This window comes from Euphorbia lathyris, chromosome 8 (genome assembly GCF_963576675.1).
Source record: "Euphorbia lathyris chromosome 8, ddEupLath1.1, whole genome shotgun sequence".
Classification (NCBI taxonomy): domain Eukaryota; kingdom Viridiplantae; phylum Streptophyta; class Magnoliopsida; order Malpighiales; family Euphorbiaceae; genus Euphorbia; species Euphorbia lathyris.
The window spans coordinates 9,191,991-9,209,421 of record NC_088917.1 but is presented as its reverse complement, the minus strand read 5'-3'; the positions used below and the strand labels follow the sequence as shown (position 1 = coordinate 9,209,421).

Below are 17,431 nucleotides of genomic sequence, written 5' to 3'. Positions count from 1 at the left end.
TCAATGTGTCTAAAATGTTTATTATGTTACTGATATAGTTACAAATAACCAACAAAAAAAAATGTAAGACATTGATTAAAAAAAATGTAAGACACTGTTTTGATTTATTAAACAAATTGTTTGAAAGGTCTGATATGACTGTCAAGTAACTAATAAACCGGTTCGTTCCATTTATTTTTATCAGATAGGAGTAAAATTGACTTTACTTAACGTTATAAGTAAATTGATTTTATTTCCTACGTTATGTCAAATTTGACTTTTATCATGTTCCACTCAATTTTTTCCACAAAAATAAAAAATATATACTTATATATGAATGATAGTAGAACCTTTATAAATTAATAATGTTGGGACATGAAATTTTATTAATTTATAGAGATATTAATTGAGTAAATTACACCAATAGTACCTGAACTTTACCCTAATTCACATTTCAGTACCTAGATTACATTTTGTCCCGAAAATATACCTAAACTAACGATGACCGGATAATTTAGTACATTTTACCCGGTCAATAACCGGTCAATGCGGGTTTGATGAGTAAATTACACTAATGGTACCTAAACGTTACCATAATTCACATTTTGGTACCTAAATTTCATTTTGTCCAAAAAATACACTTCAAGTAAAGATGAATCGATAATTTAGTATATTTGACCAGTTAACGTGAGTTTGACCATTTTAAATTAGAAATTTAGACCCATGATACACTCAATTAACATATGCAATACTACCTTTTAGCTCTACATATATATTAAAGGGTAGTATTATAATTTTATGTTAATTGAGTGTATTGTAGGTCCTAATTTTTAATTCAAAATGGTCAAACTCTCATTGATTGGTCACTAACCGATCAGATGTACTAAATTATCCGGTCACCTTCACTTAGTTATATTTTTAGGACAAAAAAATACAGGCACCAAAGTGTGAATTAGGAAAAGTTCATGTACTATTGATGTAATTTACTCAGACAAACTTGCATTGACTGGTCATTTACCGGTAAAATTTACTAAATTGTCCGGTCATTGTTACTTCAGGTATTTTTTTGGGACAAAATATAATTTAGGTACCAAAGTGTAAAATAGGTAAAGTTCAGGTACTATTAGTGTAATTTACCCGATATTAATTTATCGAGTATAAATTTACTGAACTGGCCCAAATCGGAATCAGAAAAAATTATTATTTTAAAGAGATTATTAATTTATCGAATATTAATTTATAAAGATTTTACAGTATATACTAAATTTTTTGTCATGGAAAGTAAAAACCGAACTCATTAGCGATTTCTAAAAATAAAAAACATACATTTGTCTATTGATCTCGATTAACTTAATTTTCAGTTTGTTTTCTAATCTTGCACCCAACCAATAAAAATCCTAACTTTGACACTGATAAGATGGTGTACAACATAAAAGAATATAATAATAATTTTAAATATTTGTCTTCTCAGTGCTACGCCTTGAACCACTTGGCCATCTCAAACCTAAAAATTAAATTTATATAATTTTGGGTTAATTACAAATAAATGCTTTGTGATTTTATGAATTTATAAATAGATATATATGGTATTTTTTGTTACAAACGCAATAATGTGGTTTGCAAAAATTTTATTTTTTATTGACCTTGCGAAATTTGGCCAATAACGATCTCAATTTTTCATTTTGTTACAAACGCAATTTTATGGTTTGCAAACTTTTCATTTTTTTTTGTTGATTTTGCTAAATTTGATTAATAACGACCTCAAAATGAAAATTTTCAAAAGTTAAAAATTATATTTTAAACAACTTTAATTCTTCAACTTTTTAAATCTGAGGTCATTTAAGTTTGTTTTTTATATGAAAGAAAACTCAAAAATGATAATTTTGAAAAATAAAAAATGTAGTTTCATAATAAATATGATGCTAAACAATTTTAATTATTGAAAATTTTCATTTTCAGATTATTATTGGCCAAAATTGACAAGTTCAATAAATTACAAACCACATGGTTGCATTTATAACCAAAAAAAGAAAACTTATGTCTATCTGCAAATCCGCAAAACTAGAGGACATCTATTTATAATTAACCTATAATTTTTGTATCGTAAAATCGGATCGTGTGTAATTTATATAACCGACCCATAACAGGTCAGTATCATTTAAAGGTGTCAATTTCTGATATGAAAATACAATTTACAAAAACAACCATGATTTACATAGAATTCATTTTTCTTATATTTATATCATATACATCACCCTATCGAAGATGTATATGCGATAACACGATTTTGATACGGAACCCGAATTTGCCATTCTAATTACTATGGTCTTGATTTTGCCTGATGTATTAAAACGTCACAAACACGCTTTAAACGTGGCGGGAGAAGACAGCATGGCGACATCGGAAGAGCTCTACCTCCGATCAACTACAGTTCCAACCTCACCAGCTGCCACGTCATTCAAATTCCTGCTAGGTGTCTTGTCTAAACCCTCTCCAATTGTCACATTCTTCAGCTCAAACAGCATAAAGTTGAGAAACTCATACGCACATGATTCCAATGTTTCGAGTTACTTTTCTTTCACACAGACTGTTAAAAACACTCATTAAATTTCTGAATCCATGGATCTTTTATTCATTCTTGTTGCCATTGATTCTTCTTTAAAGATGATGTTCTTATAGCAAATTGAAGATTACTCGGTTCAAGTTTGGCGTTTGTTATCATTCTGTTGAGGAATTTGGGGGTTTTAGGGAAATGGGTTGGAGATATAATGCTGGGTTAGGATTGATTGGTACTGTTGTGTTTATATGGGTTGCATCTGCAGAGGTTACTCAGGTAATTGGATTTGAATATCATCTGTTCTTCTTTGTGTTTGTTGAAATGCCTCAATGAGACTGGAATTGCTTAAATTAATGCTTTCTTGTTCTTGTTTCGCTCTTGACATTGTTTTGGGGTTAATTACACTCATGGACACTCAATTTTATAGATGGCTACTAAACTTTAAAAATGGAATAGAAGTCACTCAACTTTGCTCATTCCAATTAAGTTTTTGACCACTACATACAATAGCAATTAATAATCCATTGTAGAAGCTTATTGGAAATGATATTGTAAGCAATTTTAGTTCTTGAACTTTTTTGGTTTGAAATCATTTAGGTTTTGTTTGATTTGAAGAGGGAGAGAAAGTCTGTTTTTTGAGAGAGAAACGAAGTTGATTGAAATTGGTTGAAATTATATTGTAAATAAATAGCTTTAATTGTTGATTGAAATTGGTTGAAATGATATTGTAAATAGCTTTAATTTTTGAACTTTTGTGGTTTTGAGTTCATTTGGGTACTCTTTGATTAGAAGAGGGAAAGTGATTCTTTGAACTTTTTGGTTTTGAGTTTCCTTAGATATTCTTTAGTTAGAGAGAAAGTGATTGAGAGAAATCTTTGAAATTTTTGGTTTGGCTTAATAAATTAGGAGCCCAACTTGGCCAAAAAAGTTGGCCGGCCCTCGAGACACTAACTTATAAAGTGTCTCATTAGCCTACTGAACTTGCTTAAAGTAACATGATCAACTCCCTAAGTCCACATGGAAGAGCAAGATTGGTTTTGGACAAATTAAAATGTGTATTACTTTTAAGCTAGTTTAAGGGGCCAATTGATCACCGTAAGCAATTTCATGGAGCTAATAGGTTACTTTAAACAAATTAAGCAAGTTTAAGGGGCCAATTGATCACCGTAAGCAATTTCATGGAGCTAATAGGTTACTTTAAACAAATTAAGGTGGTAAATAAGTCATTTTAAGCAAGTTTAGGGAGCCAATCGACTTTTTGAGTCAACTTCTGGGGGCTAGTGATGTATTAAGCCTTTTGGTTTTGAGATATTGTTTGGGTAGAGAGAAAGCTCCGAAAATCGTGATTTAGCAAATCGATTAATGCTTGGACTTTTTCATTTTGAGGTCCTCAATTTTTCCATTTTGAGGTTCGTAGGGGAGAGAAGTGATTGAGAGAAATCTTTGAACTTTTTAGTTTTGAGTTCATTTAGATAAGGAATTGAGAGAGAAATCACCATTGATTGAGAGAGAAATCTACGAAAATGGTGATTTGGTACATCGAAAAGGTGTTGTAAACAACTTTAAATATTAGACTTTTTCATTTTGAGGTCCTCAACTCTTCCATTTTGAAGTTGTGACGGTCATTTTGAGCTCCTTACTTTCATAAGGGATTATCCTTAAATTTTCCATTCTGAGGTCTTCAATAGTCATTTTTAAGGTCCTTACTTTCATAGGAGACTTTTTATTTTAGTAAAAAATTAGAGTTGAGATACTTTTATACCGGGTAAATGTGCGCCGTTGGTAACTGAACTTACATGGTTGTCTCAAAATGGTTAGTCAATTTTAATTTGTTTCAATAAAATCACTCAACTTTGAGTTCTGTCTCAATTAGATCACTCCGGCGATTTTAGTGATTAAAAAAGATCAGAATGCTGACATGAGTGACACATCAGCATGAGTCAACTCAGATATCTGATCGAAACGACACCTACATCCATTTATGCGCCACCTGGCTGCCACGTGTCGTTCCGGTTAGACATCTAAGTTAACTCATGCTCACGTGTTAGCCATGGCATCATTTCGAAGATTTTAACCATTGAAATTGCCGGAGTTACTTAATTGAGACAAAACTCAAAGTTGAGTGATTTTATTGAGACAAATTGAAGTTGAGCGACCATTTTAAGACATGACCAACGGTACATTTAACCCCTTTTATATCCGATTTTGAAGTTGAGTGAGCATAACTCCATTGTTTTAGGTGCTAATGTTATAGAATCTGAACCTATCTTCCTTCTTTCTTGCAGAACATTTTTGAACAATATAAGCAGCCATTTGCACTCACTTACCTTGGGGTATCTCTAATGATAGTGTATCTCCCCCTAGCCCTTCTAAAAACATGGTTCTGTAGCTTATCTCAAACCTACTGGTTCAAGAACATTTATAATACAATCTTTGTTACTAGCTCTTCTCTTGGACTTGATATGCCCCTTAGAATCAGTGACGTGAACCGGGATCCGGTAAGTGATATGAAGAGCTGCCTAATAACTGACAAGGATCATCCCAGTGAAAGAGAAGAAGGGCAGCCTTTGATTGTTGACAAGGAGGAAGAAGAACAAACCCCTTTGCTTGAACCAAGTTCTGAAATTAGTTCTTGGGAAGTTGTTAAATGTAGCTTGTATCTTGCTCCACTCTGGTTTTTGACAGAGGTAACTTGATTTGTTTGTTCATCACCTGTTGTTTTGAGTCATTGAACTTTTGGGATAATCTGGGTTTTCTTTTTTGCATGCAACTGTGATGAGGGGTCAGTAGTATCAATTTTGCTAAACAAAATTTTAAGGCTTAATACATCTCTAGCGCCTTAACGTCCTATTTACCTCTTGAACTTTGCTTAAAGTGACCTATTGCTTAAAGTGACCTATTGACTCTCTGAAAGTGAAATATCGACCTTTTGAACTTGCTTACTGTCATGGAACCGATTGAACTAAAAGCTCGAGCTAATAGTTAAAGGTCCACTCCTTATTAATATCTGACACACCCCCACATGCGAATGCCCATTGGGCTTGAAGCGTGCACAACACAAGCCCATATTACCATGTCCTGCAATTAAATCGAACCCTAGACCCCTTGGTCACACCGGCTATGATACCATGTCAAATATTAATATGAAGTGGACCTTTAACTATGAGCTTGAGTTTTTAGTTCAATAGGTCACTTTAAGCAAAGTTGAAGAGGTAAATAAGACGCTAAGGCGGTAGAGATGTTTTAAGCCTTAAAATGTACGGACTTCAACTTGTCTAAAATCTCATCTTGCTCTGCCTCATGGATTTTAGAGTGTCAATAAGTCAATTTAAGCAAGTTGATAGGACGTTTTGAAAGTATATAGGCAGCTGACTTTTTTGGATAAGTGCAGGGGCCCTAGGGATGTACTAGGATGTATTAGGCCAAATTTTAAGTATCATTTATACATACATAACTTGGCATTCCTAGTTAAATCAATGGCGTAATACATCTCTAGCTAGCTTCTGCACTTGTTCAGAAAAATCAGCTTCGCCTTATACTTTGAAAACGTCTTATTTACTCTTGAACTTACTAAAAGGGACCTATTGACCTCCTAAAGTCCACGTGGTCTTATTTACTCCTGAACTTACTAAAAGAGACCTATTGACCTCCTTAAGTCCACGTGGCAGAGCAACGAGCAATTTTGGACAAGTTGAAGTGCATACCCTCTCTAAGCAATTTCAAGGGGGCTTAGACCAGTTTATTTTAAAATGGCTATCAGTAATTGTTTTTCAATTTTACCCAAACAATTCTATACCAACCAACACTCCTATATCTACTTTTAGAGTAAAAATAAGCGAAAAATAAGCTACAAAAAAGAGAATCAAATGACACAAAGTAATTGAAGTACTCCCTCTGTTCCACAATACATCTCTTTCTAGAGAAAATTTTTTGTCCCATAATACATGACGTTTTGATTCAATCCATGCACATTAAATGTTTTTTACCAAATATACCCCTATTTAAGTTGACTTTTTACTTTGGAAATAAATAAAAATTAATTAGCGGATGCAATTAATACAAGGGTAAAAGTCTTTTAGTTAAAATTAATTGCATTTCTTAATTCTTGTGCCTTAACCTTAAAAACATCTATTGTGGAACAGAGGGAGTATCAATTAGATACCCGGGAGGAAATTAACCTTTTATCTACATAATCTGTGTTTATCATGTATAAATAACTATTTGTATTTGCTTCGGTGATGTTATGCAGTATCTATCAAACTCAGCTTTAGCAAATACAAGTGTAGCAAGCACAACTGTTTTAACATCTACTTCAGCTCTGTTTACTCTATTCTTTGGAGCTCTTCTTGGCCAGGACTCCATAAATCTTGTCAAGTTGATTGCTGTTTTTATCAGCATGTGTGGCTGTGCCATGACCACTGTTGGAAAAACTTGGGCATCTGATGACATGCTTAGCATCTCTGAGTAAGTTTCTTAATTACAACCACATATTTGAAAGTTAATTAGCCGATAAAATACATCCATGGGCGGTTTTATCATCCATGGGCGGTCCCCGAATCCCGAACTATTGCGTCATTAAGGCTCCCTAAACTTAATTTTTTGAAATAACTTTACCTTTTTTAACATAAAAAGTCTAGATCAACAAAAATCCGTAAAAAAAATGAAATGATGATCTGGGCAAGTTTGATACATTGACTTTTTTATCCTTGTCACCAAAAATTATAGTCAAATACCTAGTTTACCCTCATCATTCTGTTAATTTTTTAACGAATTTTTTGTTGATTTGGACTTCAATGTTTCAGGATGGTAAAGTTCAAGTTTTTATATCAATGGCCGGCCCCTGGATTATAGCGCCATTAAGGCTCCCTAAGCTTCATTTTTGACATAAAAATCCTTGAACTTTACCTTCCCTAAAATTAAACTCCAAATAAATAAAAAATGACGGCCCGACCCCTGGATTATAGTGCCATTAAGGCTCCCTAAACTTCTTTTTTTGACATAAAAATCCTTGAACTTTACCTTCCCTAACATTAAACTCCAAATAAAAAAAAAAATGACAGCCCGACCCCTGGATTATAGTGCCATTAAGGCTCCCTAAACTTCATTTTTTGACATAAAAATCCTTTAACTTTACCTTCTGTAACATTAAACTCCAAATAGACGAAATGACTACATCATTGACTCTCTTTTTTTATCAATGTCACCCAAAATTATGGTCAAATACCTATTTTACCCTCATTATTCCGTTAACTTTTCAACGGATTTTTGTTCATTTAGATTTTGATGTTATAGAAGATAAAGTTAAATCATTTTTATGTAAAAAAATGAAGTTTAGGGTCATAATATTAGTAATCCTATAGTTGAGGGGTCATGAATGTAATTTGTCTGCTAATTGGCCCGTATCCTTGGGCATATCTCAAGCTTTCTTTCTGAACTTCAATGGCCACAGAGACATAGAGTTTATTTATTATGAATTTATATTGTTTTTTTTTAAATGGATGTTATAGAACATTAAGATTATGTCTTATTCATGATTTCAAGGATAAGAAGGCATTCCATCATGGGGGACTTATTTGGTCTTTTCTCAGCAATATCATGTGGCTTGTTTACAGGTTCGATATGCGACTCCGTCGAATTTATAGCAATGAACTATTTAACTTTTCCTCTATTATCTCTGATATCTCTTGCTTGGATGTGTTTTGAATGCAGTACTGCTGAAGAAATGTGTTGGGGCAGAAGGAGAGAAGATTGATGTGCACAAGTTCTTTGGTTACATCGGCCTCGTCACCTTTCTCGGGCTGTGGTGGCTTTGTAAGCAGATTACTAATCTTTATGAACTAAGATCATCCCCACTATTAGAAAAATCGAATATAGATGTTGAAATCCAAAGCCCGTTTGGTGGTGTTGTTAGCTAGTATACATTAGTTGATTTTCCTTCCAGATCAACTATCAACAGTTGTTTCTCATTCCTAACCAAACACTTTCTGGAGTAATATAATGAAAAGGAGCTACTAAAAGAACCAAACGAGCACTCAAACAAGTGGTTTGTTACCTATGTTGCACGGAAACTCTTCTTCAGTAGTGTTTCATGTTTATTTCTGTTTCTGTTTAAAGGCTATGTTTTAGAAATAACGTTTCCTGTTTCCTGTTTCAGTTTCCGTTTTCGTGCAACATAGCTTGTTGCTATGTTACCTATCTTTACTTAGAGTTCGCTAGGTTCTCCAAGTGTTTGGATAGAATTGAGAAACAATTGTTTATAAAGAGTGTTTGGTTAGACTTGAGAAACAACTGTTTATAACTATTTTGGATGGAAAATCAACTAATATCTACCATTAACATTGGACAACAATAAGAACAAACAGTAAAAACAACGCTTAATACACCTGTTGCCTTCTGTACCTGGCTAAAAAATCATCTGTTTCCTGAACTTTTAAAAGTTCCAAATGACTTTGTATTTTTGTCCAATTGCATTTAATAACCCCATATTCTCATCTAATTGCATTCAACAACCCCAAAACTTCAACTGCTCCGTGAACTTTCAAAAGTTCCTAATTATTTGTCTATTTGACATTTTCCTTTTGATATGCGGTGAGCATTTAGACATTTGGCCGCATCCAATTCTATTGAAAATAGGGGGTTATTAAATGTAATTTGACAAGAATAGGATGTCATTTCGAACTTTTAGATGTTCAGGGGCAGTTGAAGTTGAAGTTTTTGGCCAAGTACAGGTAGCAACAGATGTATTAGGCCTAAAAAAGCATGTCCCAGTAATTTGCATTCAATGGCGGAGCTAGGAATCCAGGCCCTCTTTTTAGGCGGATGCCGCCTGGAACCACCACTCTCAGGTGGATTCTAGTGGTCAGGGATGCAAAAAAACTCCATGCACCCCCTCCTTCCGCCTCTACTTGCAATTATAATGAAAGAATAATAAAAAAAAAAAAATAGAACTCTTTTCAGCTTAACATTCTTATTTCCTTCTCTCATGCCTTACCTATCTTAAAAGGGCACTGTATATAACAATGTTGTTCCTTGCAGTTTTTCCACTGAACGCAGCAGGGATCGAACCAACATTCGCATTTCCGAATTCAAGATTGACCACTGAAGCTGTGTTATTAAACGGTTTCTTAGGGAGCGTTCTGGCGGATTACTTTTGGTATGTATGCCACTTATTATCGATTGCTTCATTGTTGATTAGACACAACAATTGCAACAATTGCTTGACATATCTTGGTTCTAGTCAGGGGCAGACCGACACTATGGCTGGGGAGGCCTTGGGCCCCCAGCCAGCCCAAAAATACTATTAGTAGGATTTTGGCCCCGTCAAAATCCCCAGCTGACCCGGGGCCAGCTAACAACCCTCTTTAAAATTCTGGCCCTCTAACTTTATCATGCGTTCACCCCTAGTTCCTGTGTTGCTGTTGTATTGATCTTGATGTCGTTCATCCTACATCCGAACAATGCAGGGCACTTTCTGTGATTTGGACTACTCCATTGGTCGCGTCATTAGGAATGTCCTTGACAATACCGCTTGCAATGGTAGCAGACATGGTTATACACGGCCGTCACTATTCTGCAATCTACATTTTCGGATGCATTCAGGTATTAGTTTATCTTCTTCCGCTCTTTAGGCACAGAGCTTGAGCTTGTGATGATTCTGTCAATACTGAAAGATTCATTAACTTGGAAGCAAACGTCATTAACCAGCATTTTCTGCACTCAGGTTTTTGCAGGTTTCATCATAGCTAACATTTCGGATAAATTTCCGTCGAAGACGGAGATGTAACAGTCCCGTACTTTCTGACCTGAGTAATAGTGAGAACAATCTTGTAAAGAGAGGGAGAGCATACACAAAATTGTAGAGGATGTGAGCTGAAAAATAGTGTATGCTTGAATGTTTAAATGTATGCATGTATGCCGGTCAAAATAAGATTGACCAAAATCACTAGAAAGTGGCTCTAACTAGACTTGTCCACGGGCCTAAGTACCCATTCACCCATTAGTTTGTGTTCGGCCACGTTCAATGGATTGGGCTTGGACTTCAGACGCGGGCTTGAAGGAAAAGGGAAAATGACGTTAAATCTGGCCTAGCTCTAATCCGTTTAAACCCACCTGTTCTCGTTCGGGTTTTGGGTTTTTCGTTTTTTACAAAACGATGATCTTTTAGTTTAATACTTTAAAGATGTTCAAAATGAAATTTTCAAAAAATTTAACATTTAAACGACTTTAAAATGAATTTTTTTGAAAATAATTTTAATTCTTGAAATTTTTTAACTTGAGATCGTTAATGGTCATTTGTATAGTGTCAAATTAAAAGATCCTCGTCTCTTGGTTGTAAAAAGGTAAAAAAACCGCATGATGCATTTGACAATTTGTAACAGAATTCTATATTTCATTTACAATTTAAAATACTCTTAGCAATACATAATAACTAATATTAACTTTACTTTTTTTTTTTTATTCTAATTCCTGGACCTGATTAATTTCAATATGAATTCAATCTCTTTCTTTTTCTTTCTGAATAGCTTCTTCAAAAGGATTTCTGCTTCTTCCGTGAATATTTTGGTAGACTATTCTTTCGGCAGATCCTTTAGCTCCGTTCATCTTCGGCGCAAGAGCTAAATAATTCAAATAATTAGCTGAACCATCTCACTACCACATAGTTCTAACAATAGTAACATATATATTACGTTTTACGCTTTTAGGTGTAAATCCGCGAACTCCAACTTTAGGTGTAAATCCATAAAACCCGACCCAACCTATGACCTAAACTTTTGTTTAGGAACAAAAAGACATCTCAAAATTTGAAAACAAGAAATAATAGCTTTATTTTTCTCCATTTTCAACATGAGCAATGTGTGTTTTTTTCCTCCAAAATGAAACCACTTGTTTTCAGAAGAACATTAATCCACTGTACAATTCAAAGACTGAGCACAAAAATTGGTATGTGGGTGGGAGAAAAATTGCTATGTAGCACAAGAATACTGTGGCATAAGATTTCTCTGTCTAACAAGCTCATCGAGATCGTGAACGATCTTGAATACAGCTTCCGGTCTTGCTAGCTTCAATGCATTTTGCGACATCGCTTGCAGCTCGTCCGCCTTTGGCCCGAACCAATCGCCAACGATTTGCGCTATTTCTTTTGGTGACTTCGAATACTTTCCGCATCCGTTTTCCACTACGTAAGGCACGTTCCCCACTTCCTGCATTATCAATAAGGCTGTTAATTTCAAACTCGGTAACACGACTTACAGAGACAAATAAATCCACCTAACACAACACAATCGACACGATTATCATTTTTGTTGCATTTATCATATATAGATCTATAACACGTGATTATGACACGACAATTCATTTTAACTGGAAGGAAGCAAAATCATATTTCCTCTCCATTCATGGAGTTAGAAATGTACTAAGCAGATTCTTCAATTCCGGAAGACAATCCGCCTAAAACGACGCAATCGACACGATTATCACTTTTGTTGCATTTATTATATATAGATCATATAACATGATTATGACACGAAAAAATCATTCCTCTTCTCCATTCATGGAGTTAGAAATGTACTAAGCAGATTCTTCTATTCCGGATGGCTTTCGGAGCAGCGAATTTGAAGCAGATGATAAAACAAACGCTAAATTTCGAGTATTGAATTTGATGTGTTGAAACCGTTACATAAATACGAAGGTTGTTTAAATTTGTGAATGATAAATGGTAGTAAAAATATAGGATACATTACGTCCATAGCCCCTGAAACTATAGCGTTATTAACATTATAGTCCCTAAACTTAATTTCTTAGCATAAAAATCCTTGAACTTTATAATACTTTAATATTGAAGTCGAAATCAACAAAAATTCGTTAAAAGATTAGCAGAATGATGACTTAATCAACTTTGACTACATTGACTATTTTTTATCCATATCACCATAATTTATAGTCAAATACATGTTTCGCTCGTATAATTCAAGAAATTTGACCCGTCATATGTAACCCGATGAGGGGTTCAACCAGTGGTGTAACTAAGATTCCAAATAAGAGGGTGCAATCACAGCACCCCTTACTCCCTATACCCTAATTTCACGTGGAGGGCCGCCTGAAACTACCCCTGCCAAGATAGATTCCGGCGGCCGGGGGTGCAACAGACTCTATGTGCAAGCTAGGGTAGGAACATCATTCAAACTCTTAAGATGATTGAAATATATGTATAATATGATGAAATTCAGAACAAAGCTAACGAACTTACTTGCCCAGCGATGTAATCGTTCAAGATTATAGGAAGGCCTCGTATCATTGCTTCTGCAATTGTTCCGGGGCCAGCCTGCAGAACCAGAAGAATTAGTGAACTCGAAACGTGATATGGAATCTCGAAGAAGAAAAAAAAAAAAATACATGTTGTAATAAAAAATAAATACCTTTGTTATAATGCAGTCACAAGCACCCATTGCTTCCTCCATTTTAGTGACAAACCCCTTGACCTGTGCGAAAGGAACTCTGTTCAGTACTTTACGAGTATCTGCGGTTTGACTATAAAAAAGTTTTACACATAATAAGATCAAAAAGTTTATCGAAGTCAAGCTGATTTTGTCGTATGTCGGATAACCTAGACGAGACATTTGTAAATCATATAAGATACATAGACACTACAAGAAAATGGGAAGGAATATTCCTGTTGGGACTCGTAGGAGGATAGACAAAAACCTGGACAGGAATCTTCCAGCTGATGGAACTCAATCTGTTGGCGAGTTTTTTGTTGCGACCACATATCACCAGTACTTGACCTATCGGCCCACCAAGATTCTCATCGTATAATGCATCCCCAAGAGCCTGCGCAGTCGCCTCGATCGGACCCATCCCTTCCCCTCCTCCCATTAACAACACGGAAGGAAGATCCTCATCCATTCCTAATTCTCTCCTCAGTTCTGCCTACAGAATGCAGTAGCCTAAGATAAGTAAATAAATATCCGTTTAATGTCACTTCAAAGTCCGGTTTGAGATTCATAAATAGCGCAAATTTACAGCCAGTAAATCTACTAGTTAGTAATGCATCGAAATATGAATTAAAGAATACATCAGAACGTTCCCATATTATATCGTTTCGGATAACAAACCTTAGGCCGAATGGGCTTGACAAAAGAAGGCCGCACGGGAAGGCCATAGACCTTAATTTGGGAAGGCTCAAGCCCGGCTCTCGATGCCCTCTTTGCTACATCTGCTGATGGGCAATAACATCTCGTTACAAGCTTATGAAACCTGAAAATAAATATGAAGAAGCTCAAAAACTTCTGCCGCGAATGATATATGTAATTATAGCCTTAACTTTACGCGCAACACAAACCATGTAGGATGGCACGTGCTCAAATCAGTGACTACTGTAGTGAAAACTATCTTCTGCAGATGACCTTTTGCCCTCAATACACGAAGAGGAACATGTTGCATAAGGGGATGTACACTTATAATAATGTCCGGCTGGTATTTCATCAAACCTTTAGCGACCTCCCTGCAAAAAATATTTATAAAATAAGGACCGAGGAAGAATATGAATAAAAATACTACCATAAAAACCATCAGCCGCATTCAGTATACAAGTAGGAATAATGCTGGCTGATCTATAGAGTTTCCAGTTTAAAGTTTTGTGGGAGATGCTCCATTCATCTCGAGTCCCCACTGCCTGCTTGATCTTTGTAGTTGCGGCTGTGGCGTAGTTTCTTCTCTGACTTCTTGTTGGTTCGGCTTTTTTGGGGTGTCCATGAAGGGAAATTGACTTTCAACGAAAAATCCCAGTAAAACTTAAAAAATCAGATTTCAATGATCGCCTAGGAAATGAAAAGTTCTTTCAATGAAAATTCCCGGTAAAACGTAACTTACTTTGCAGAACCGTCTAAGCAACTCAAGAAGCCACATAATCCAACGACCCTTATGCCTTGAAACTAGAAACATCGATTATAGGTCCGTTTCTATGTTGCACGAAAACGGGCTCCAAGAAACGTTATTTTTATAGCCTTCAAGACATGGCCTTCAAGCAGAAACAGAAATGGGCACGAAATGCAGAAACCCTACTGAAGAGGCGTCCCCGTGCAACATAGGTTCAGATTGATCTTGGGAGGCAGGAAACAACAAGCAAGAAAATAAACACCAGATAAACCAAACAATAGATATGCATATAACGAAGAAAATAAAATCTTACCGGGCTATAAATGTCGAAGTCGCAGCAAAATTGGATTGATGAATCAAGCGAGGTGCAGTCCCATAATACGTCATTTTCCACAGCGGCCCATGTTTCACCAAGAAATTATAGCTTCTCGGCAATTGATTGAATGGCCAAGGTGTATGCTCTGACCATAAATCAGTGATAAACACCTGTGACACCGCCACTCTTTAACACACGGAACACGATCAACAAATACATATCTAAAACCTCCACTGGATCGTTTCCATATTAATGCTATACACAGCTGAGAAAAGGAAAAAATAGGGATAAGGTATAGTTTCAGTCCGATCACCTATGGTTATTGGAGAAGAGCAGATTAACACCTAATGTATAAAACCGTTTAACGTTGCGCCTAACATTATGTTTCTGGAGCAATTTCAGTCGCAACTAATGGCAAAACCAACTAAAGCTCGTTCCTGTCGACTCATTCTCACCTATGCACCATGTTGACTTCTTTAGTTAGATCTGACCATCAATTAACTTCCACGTATTGATGATGTGGCACTCCAGAAAGAGAAAGGAGACAGCGACGAACAATAGCTCTGATAATTAATATCCAGCACATGCACGTCATTGACTTTTTTTATCTCTATCTGAGAGTACGACATCATTGACACGTGGATGTCAATTGATGGTAAAGTATGACGAAAGCAGCCGGCGTGGTACATAGATGGCAAAAAGTCGACGTACAACAAATTTTGGTTTGTTGTGCCATTAATTGGGCCTGAAAATTGCTCCATTCATATAATGTTAAGCCTAACATTGAATGGTTGCGTACATCTATTCTTCCCGAATAACCATAAGACTAAAATTGTACTTTATCCCAAAAAAAAACATAGGACATACATAAACAGAAAGTCAAAATCTCTAATTTTACACGAGCAAAACCGTTCAGATGAAGTTGCATATTCTGTGATCTTTAGGCTTAACTCCACCCCTAAAAAAGTACCTCGAAATGGAGAACTGTCAAACATACTAATTTTCCACGACGGGAGTAAATATTTACTACCTATGTTGCACAGGAACTCTTCTTCATTAGCATTTCTGCTTTTCATTTCCGTTTCCGTGCTATATTTTTTAGAAATAACGTTTCCCCGTATCTGTGTCCGCGCAACATAGTCTACTACTAGAAAACATTAGCTAGAATAGATGCTCTCTTATAAGCTATAACACTTAGGCCCAACCCCATCCAAAAGGTTAGGGTTATCAATTTTTAACACGATGAGACAACCCGCTAGATATGAACACTCAGGCACGGATCCAGGGGGTTTGGGAGGGGAGGGGAGGGGGGCTTGAGTACCCACTGATAGCCGAAAACGCCAAAAATTCTATGGAAACTGTGAACGGAGCTTTAATTTTGTATGTAAAAACACTAAAAAAAATATCAATTTAGCACCCATATTATTTTTATTCACTTATATAATCAATTGGAATATATAGATCACATAACACCGACGACTACGACATGATAACCATCGTTTCGACACCCCTACAACTGTGGGATACTCAACAAATTTTGAATGCAAGTGTTATAGCTAGATTAGATGCTCTGATAAGCTATAATAACACTTAGGCCCAACCCCATCCAAAATGTTAGGGCTATCAATTTTTAACACGATGAGACAACCCGCTAGATACGAACACTCAGGCACAGATCCAGGGGGGTTTAGGGGAGCTTGAGCACCCACCCATAGCCGAAAAACGCTGAAAATTCTATGGAAACTGTGAATTTTATTCACTTATATAATCAATTGGAATATATAGATCACATATCAGGGACGACTATGACATGATAACCCTCGTTTCGACACCCTACAACTGTGGGATACTCAACAAAATCAAACATACATATAAAGTGCTCATTCATAATTCATCAACAATCAAGCAAACAAGTAGTAATTGAAACCAATTTAAAACTGACCTGATAATCATCCCCAAATGTTTCATTAAACGCAGCTTTAATAGCCTCCGCAGAAGCACGGTGGCCGCCACCAGTATCACTCATCAGAATGAGGACTTTTTTAGGAGCCTCAGCCTCTACACCGTTCAAAGGCAAACCCCCTTCAACCAAAACAGGGCAGCCATCGTCTCTTAATCCATTATTACTACTATCTCCAGCACTAACCCTAACCGAAGCAAACCCAATTGGAATTCTATCACAATGAAATCTAATTGCCCTATTAAACTCACTCCAAAGTCTTCTAACACTAGAACTACTACCTCGACTCCCCAAACTCAGAGAAGCACCTCCTCCTACTCTCCGCTTCGTTTGATCGAAGAACAAGTAATTTGAATTCAAAGAAGAACACCCATTCGAATTTATGCTCTGAAAAGCTGTGTTAACAACGAATCGACCCAATTGTCCAACAAAATCAAAGCCGGAACCGGATTCTACAGTTGAAGGGTGATTCATTGCTTTCAATTAGGGTAACAGATGGAGAAATTAGGTATTGCTAATCAATCCATTGTTGGAGTTCACCATAAGAAAACAAATTGGGGGTTTTAGAGAGAGAAAGAAGGATGAGGGTTTCGTGGCCACAGAGAGAGGATTTAGGAGAGGGGGAATGTAGATTCGGAAATCTAAAAACAAAGTTAGGCCCTTTGGAAGGGCCGACCATGGATACAGAGAGGACACGGCCACTTGTTCTTTTTGTTTCCTTTTAGGTTGTGATTTATGTTAGGTT

General features: G+C 36.0%; 2 protein-coding genes across 2 annotated transcripts; one reads left to right on the top strand and one right to left on the bottom strand.

Moving 5' to 3' along the window:
* Positions 1-2,396: 2,396 nt before the first annotated feature.
* On the top strand, positions 2,397-10,485 carry LOC136203389 (thiamine-repressible mitochondrial transport protein THI74-like). Its single transcript, XM_065994535.1, has 8 exons — positions 2,397-2,812; positions 4,822-5,223; positions 6,786-7,000; positions 8,078-8,148; positions 8,246-8,347; positions 9,572-9,689; positions 10,000-10,135; positions 10,257-10,485. The coding sequence occupies exons 1-8, from the start codon at positions 2,732-2,734 to the stop codon at positions 10,317-10,319; spliced, it is 1,188 nt and encodes a 395-aa protein (XP_065850607.1). The 5' UTR covers positions 2,397-2,731; the 3' UTR covers positions 10,320-10,485.
* Positions 10,486-11,336: 851 nt separating this feature from the next.
* LOC136203388 (monogalactosyldiacylglycerol synthase, chloroplastic) lies at positions 11,337-17,431 on the bottom strand. The gene is made up of 8 exons (XM_065994534.1): positions 16,669-17,431; positions 14,724-14,896; positions 13,875-14,036; positions 13,648-13,789; positions 13,238-13,462; positions 12,952-13,014; positions 12,783-12,857; positions 11,337-11,736 (listed from the first exon to the last, which is right to left on the bottom strand). Exons 1-8 carry the CDS (start codon positions 17,158-17,160, stop codon positions 11,500-11,502), a joined length of 1,569 nt encoding a protein of 522 aa, XP_065850606.1. The 5' UTR covers positions 17,161-17,431; the 3' UTR covers positions 11,337-11,499.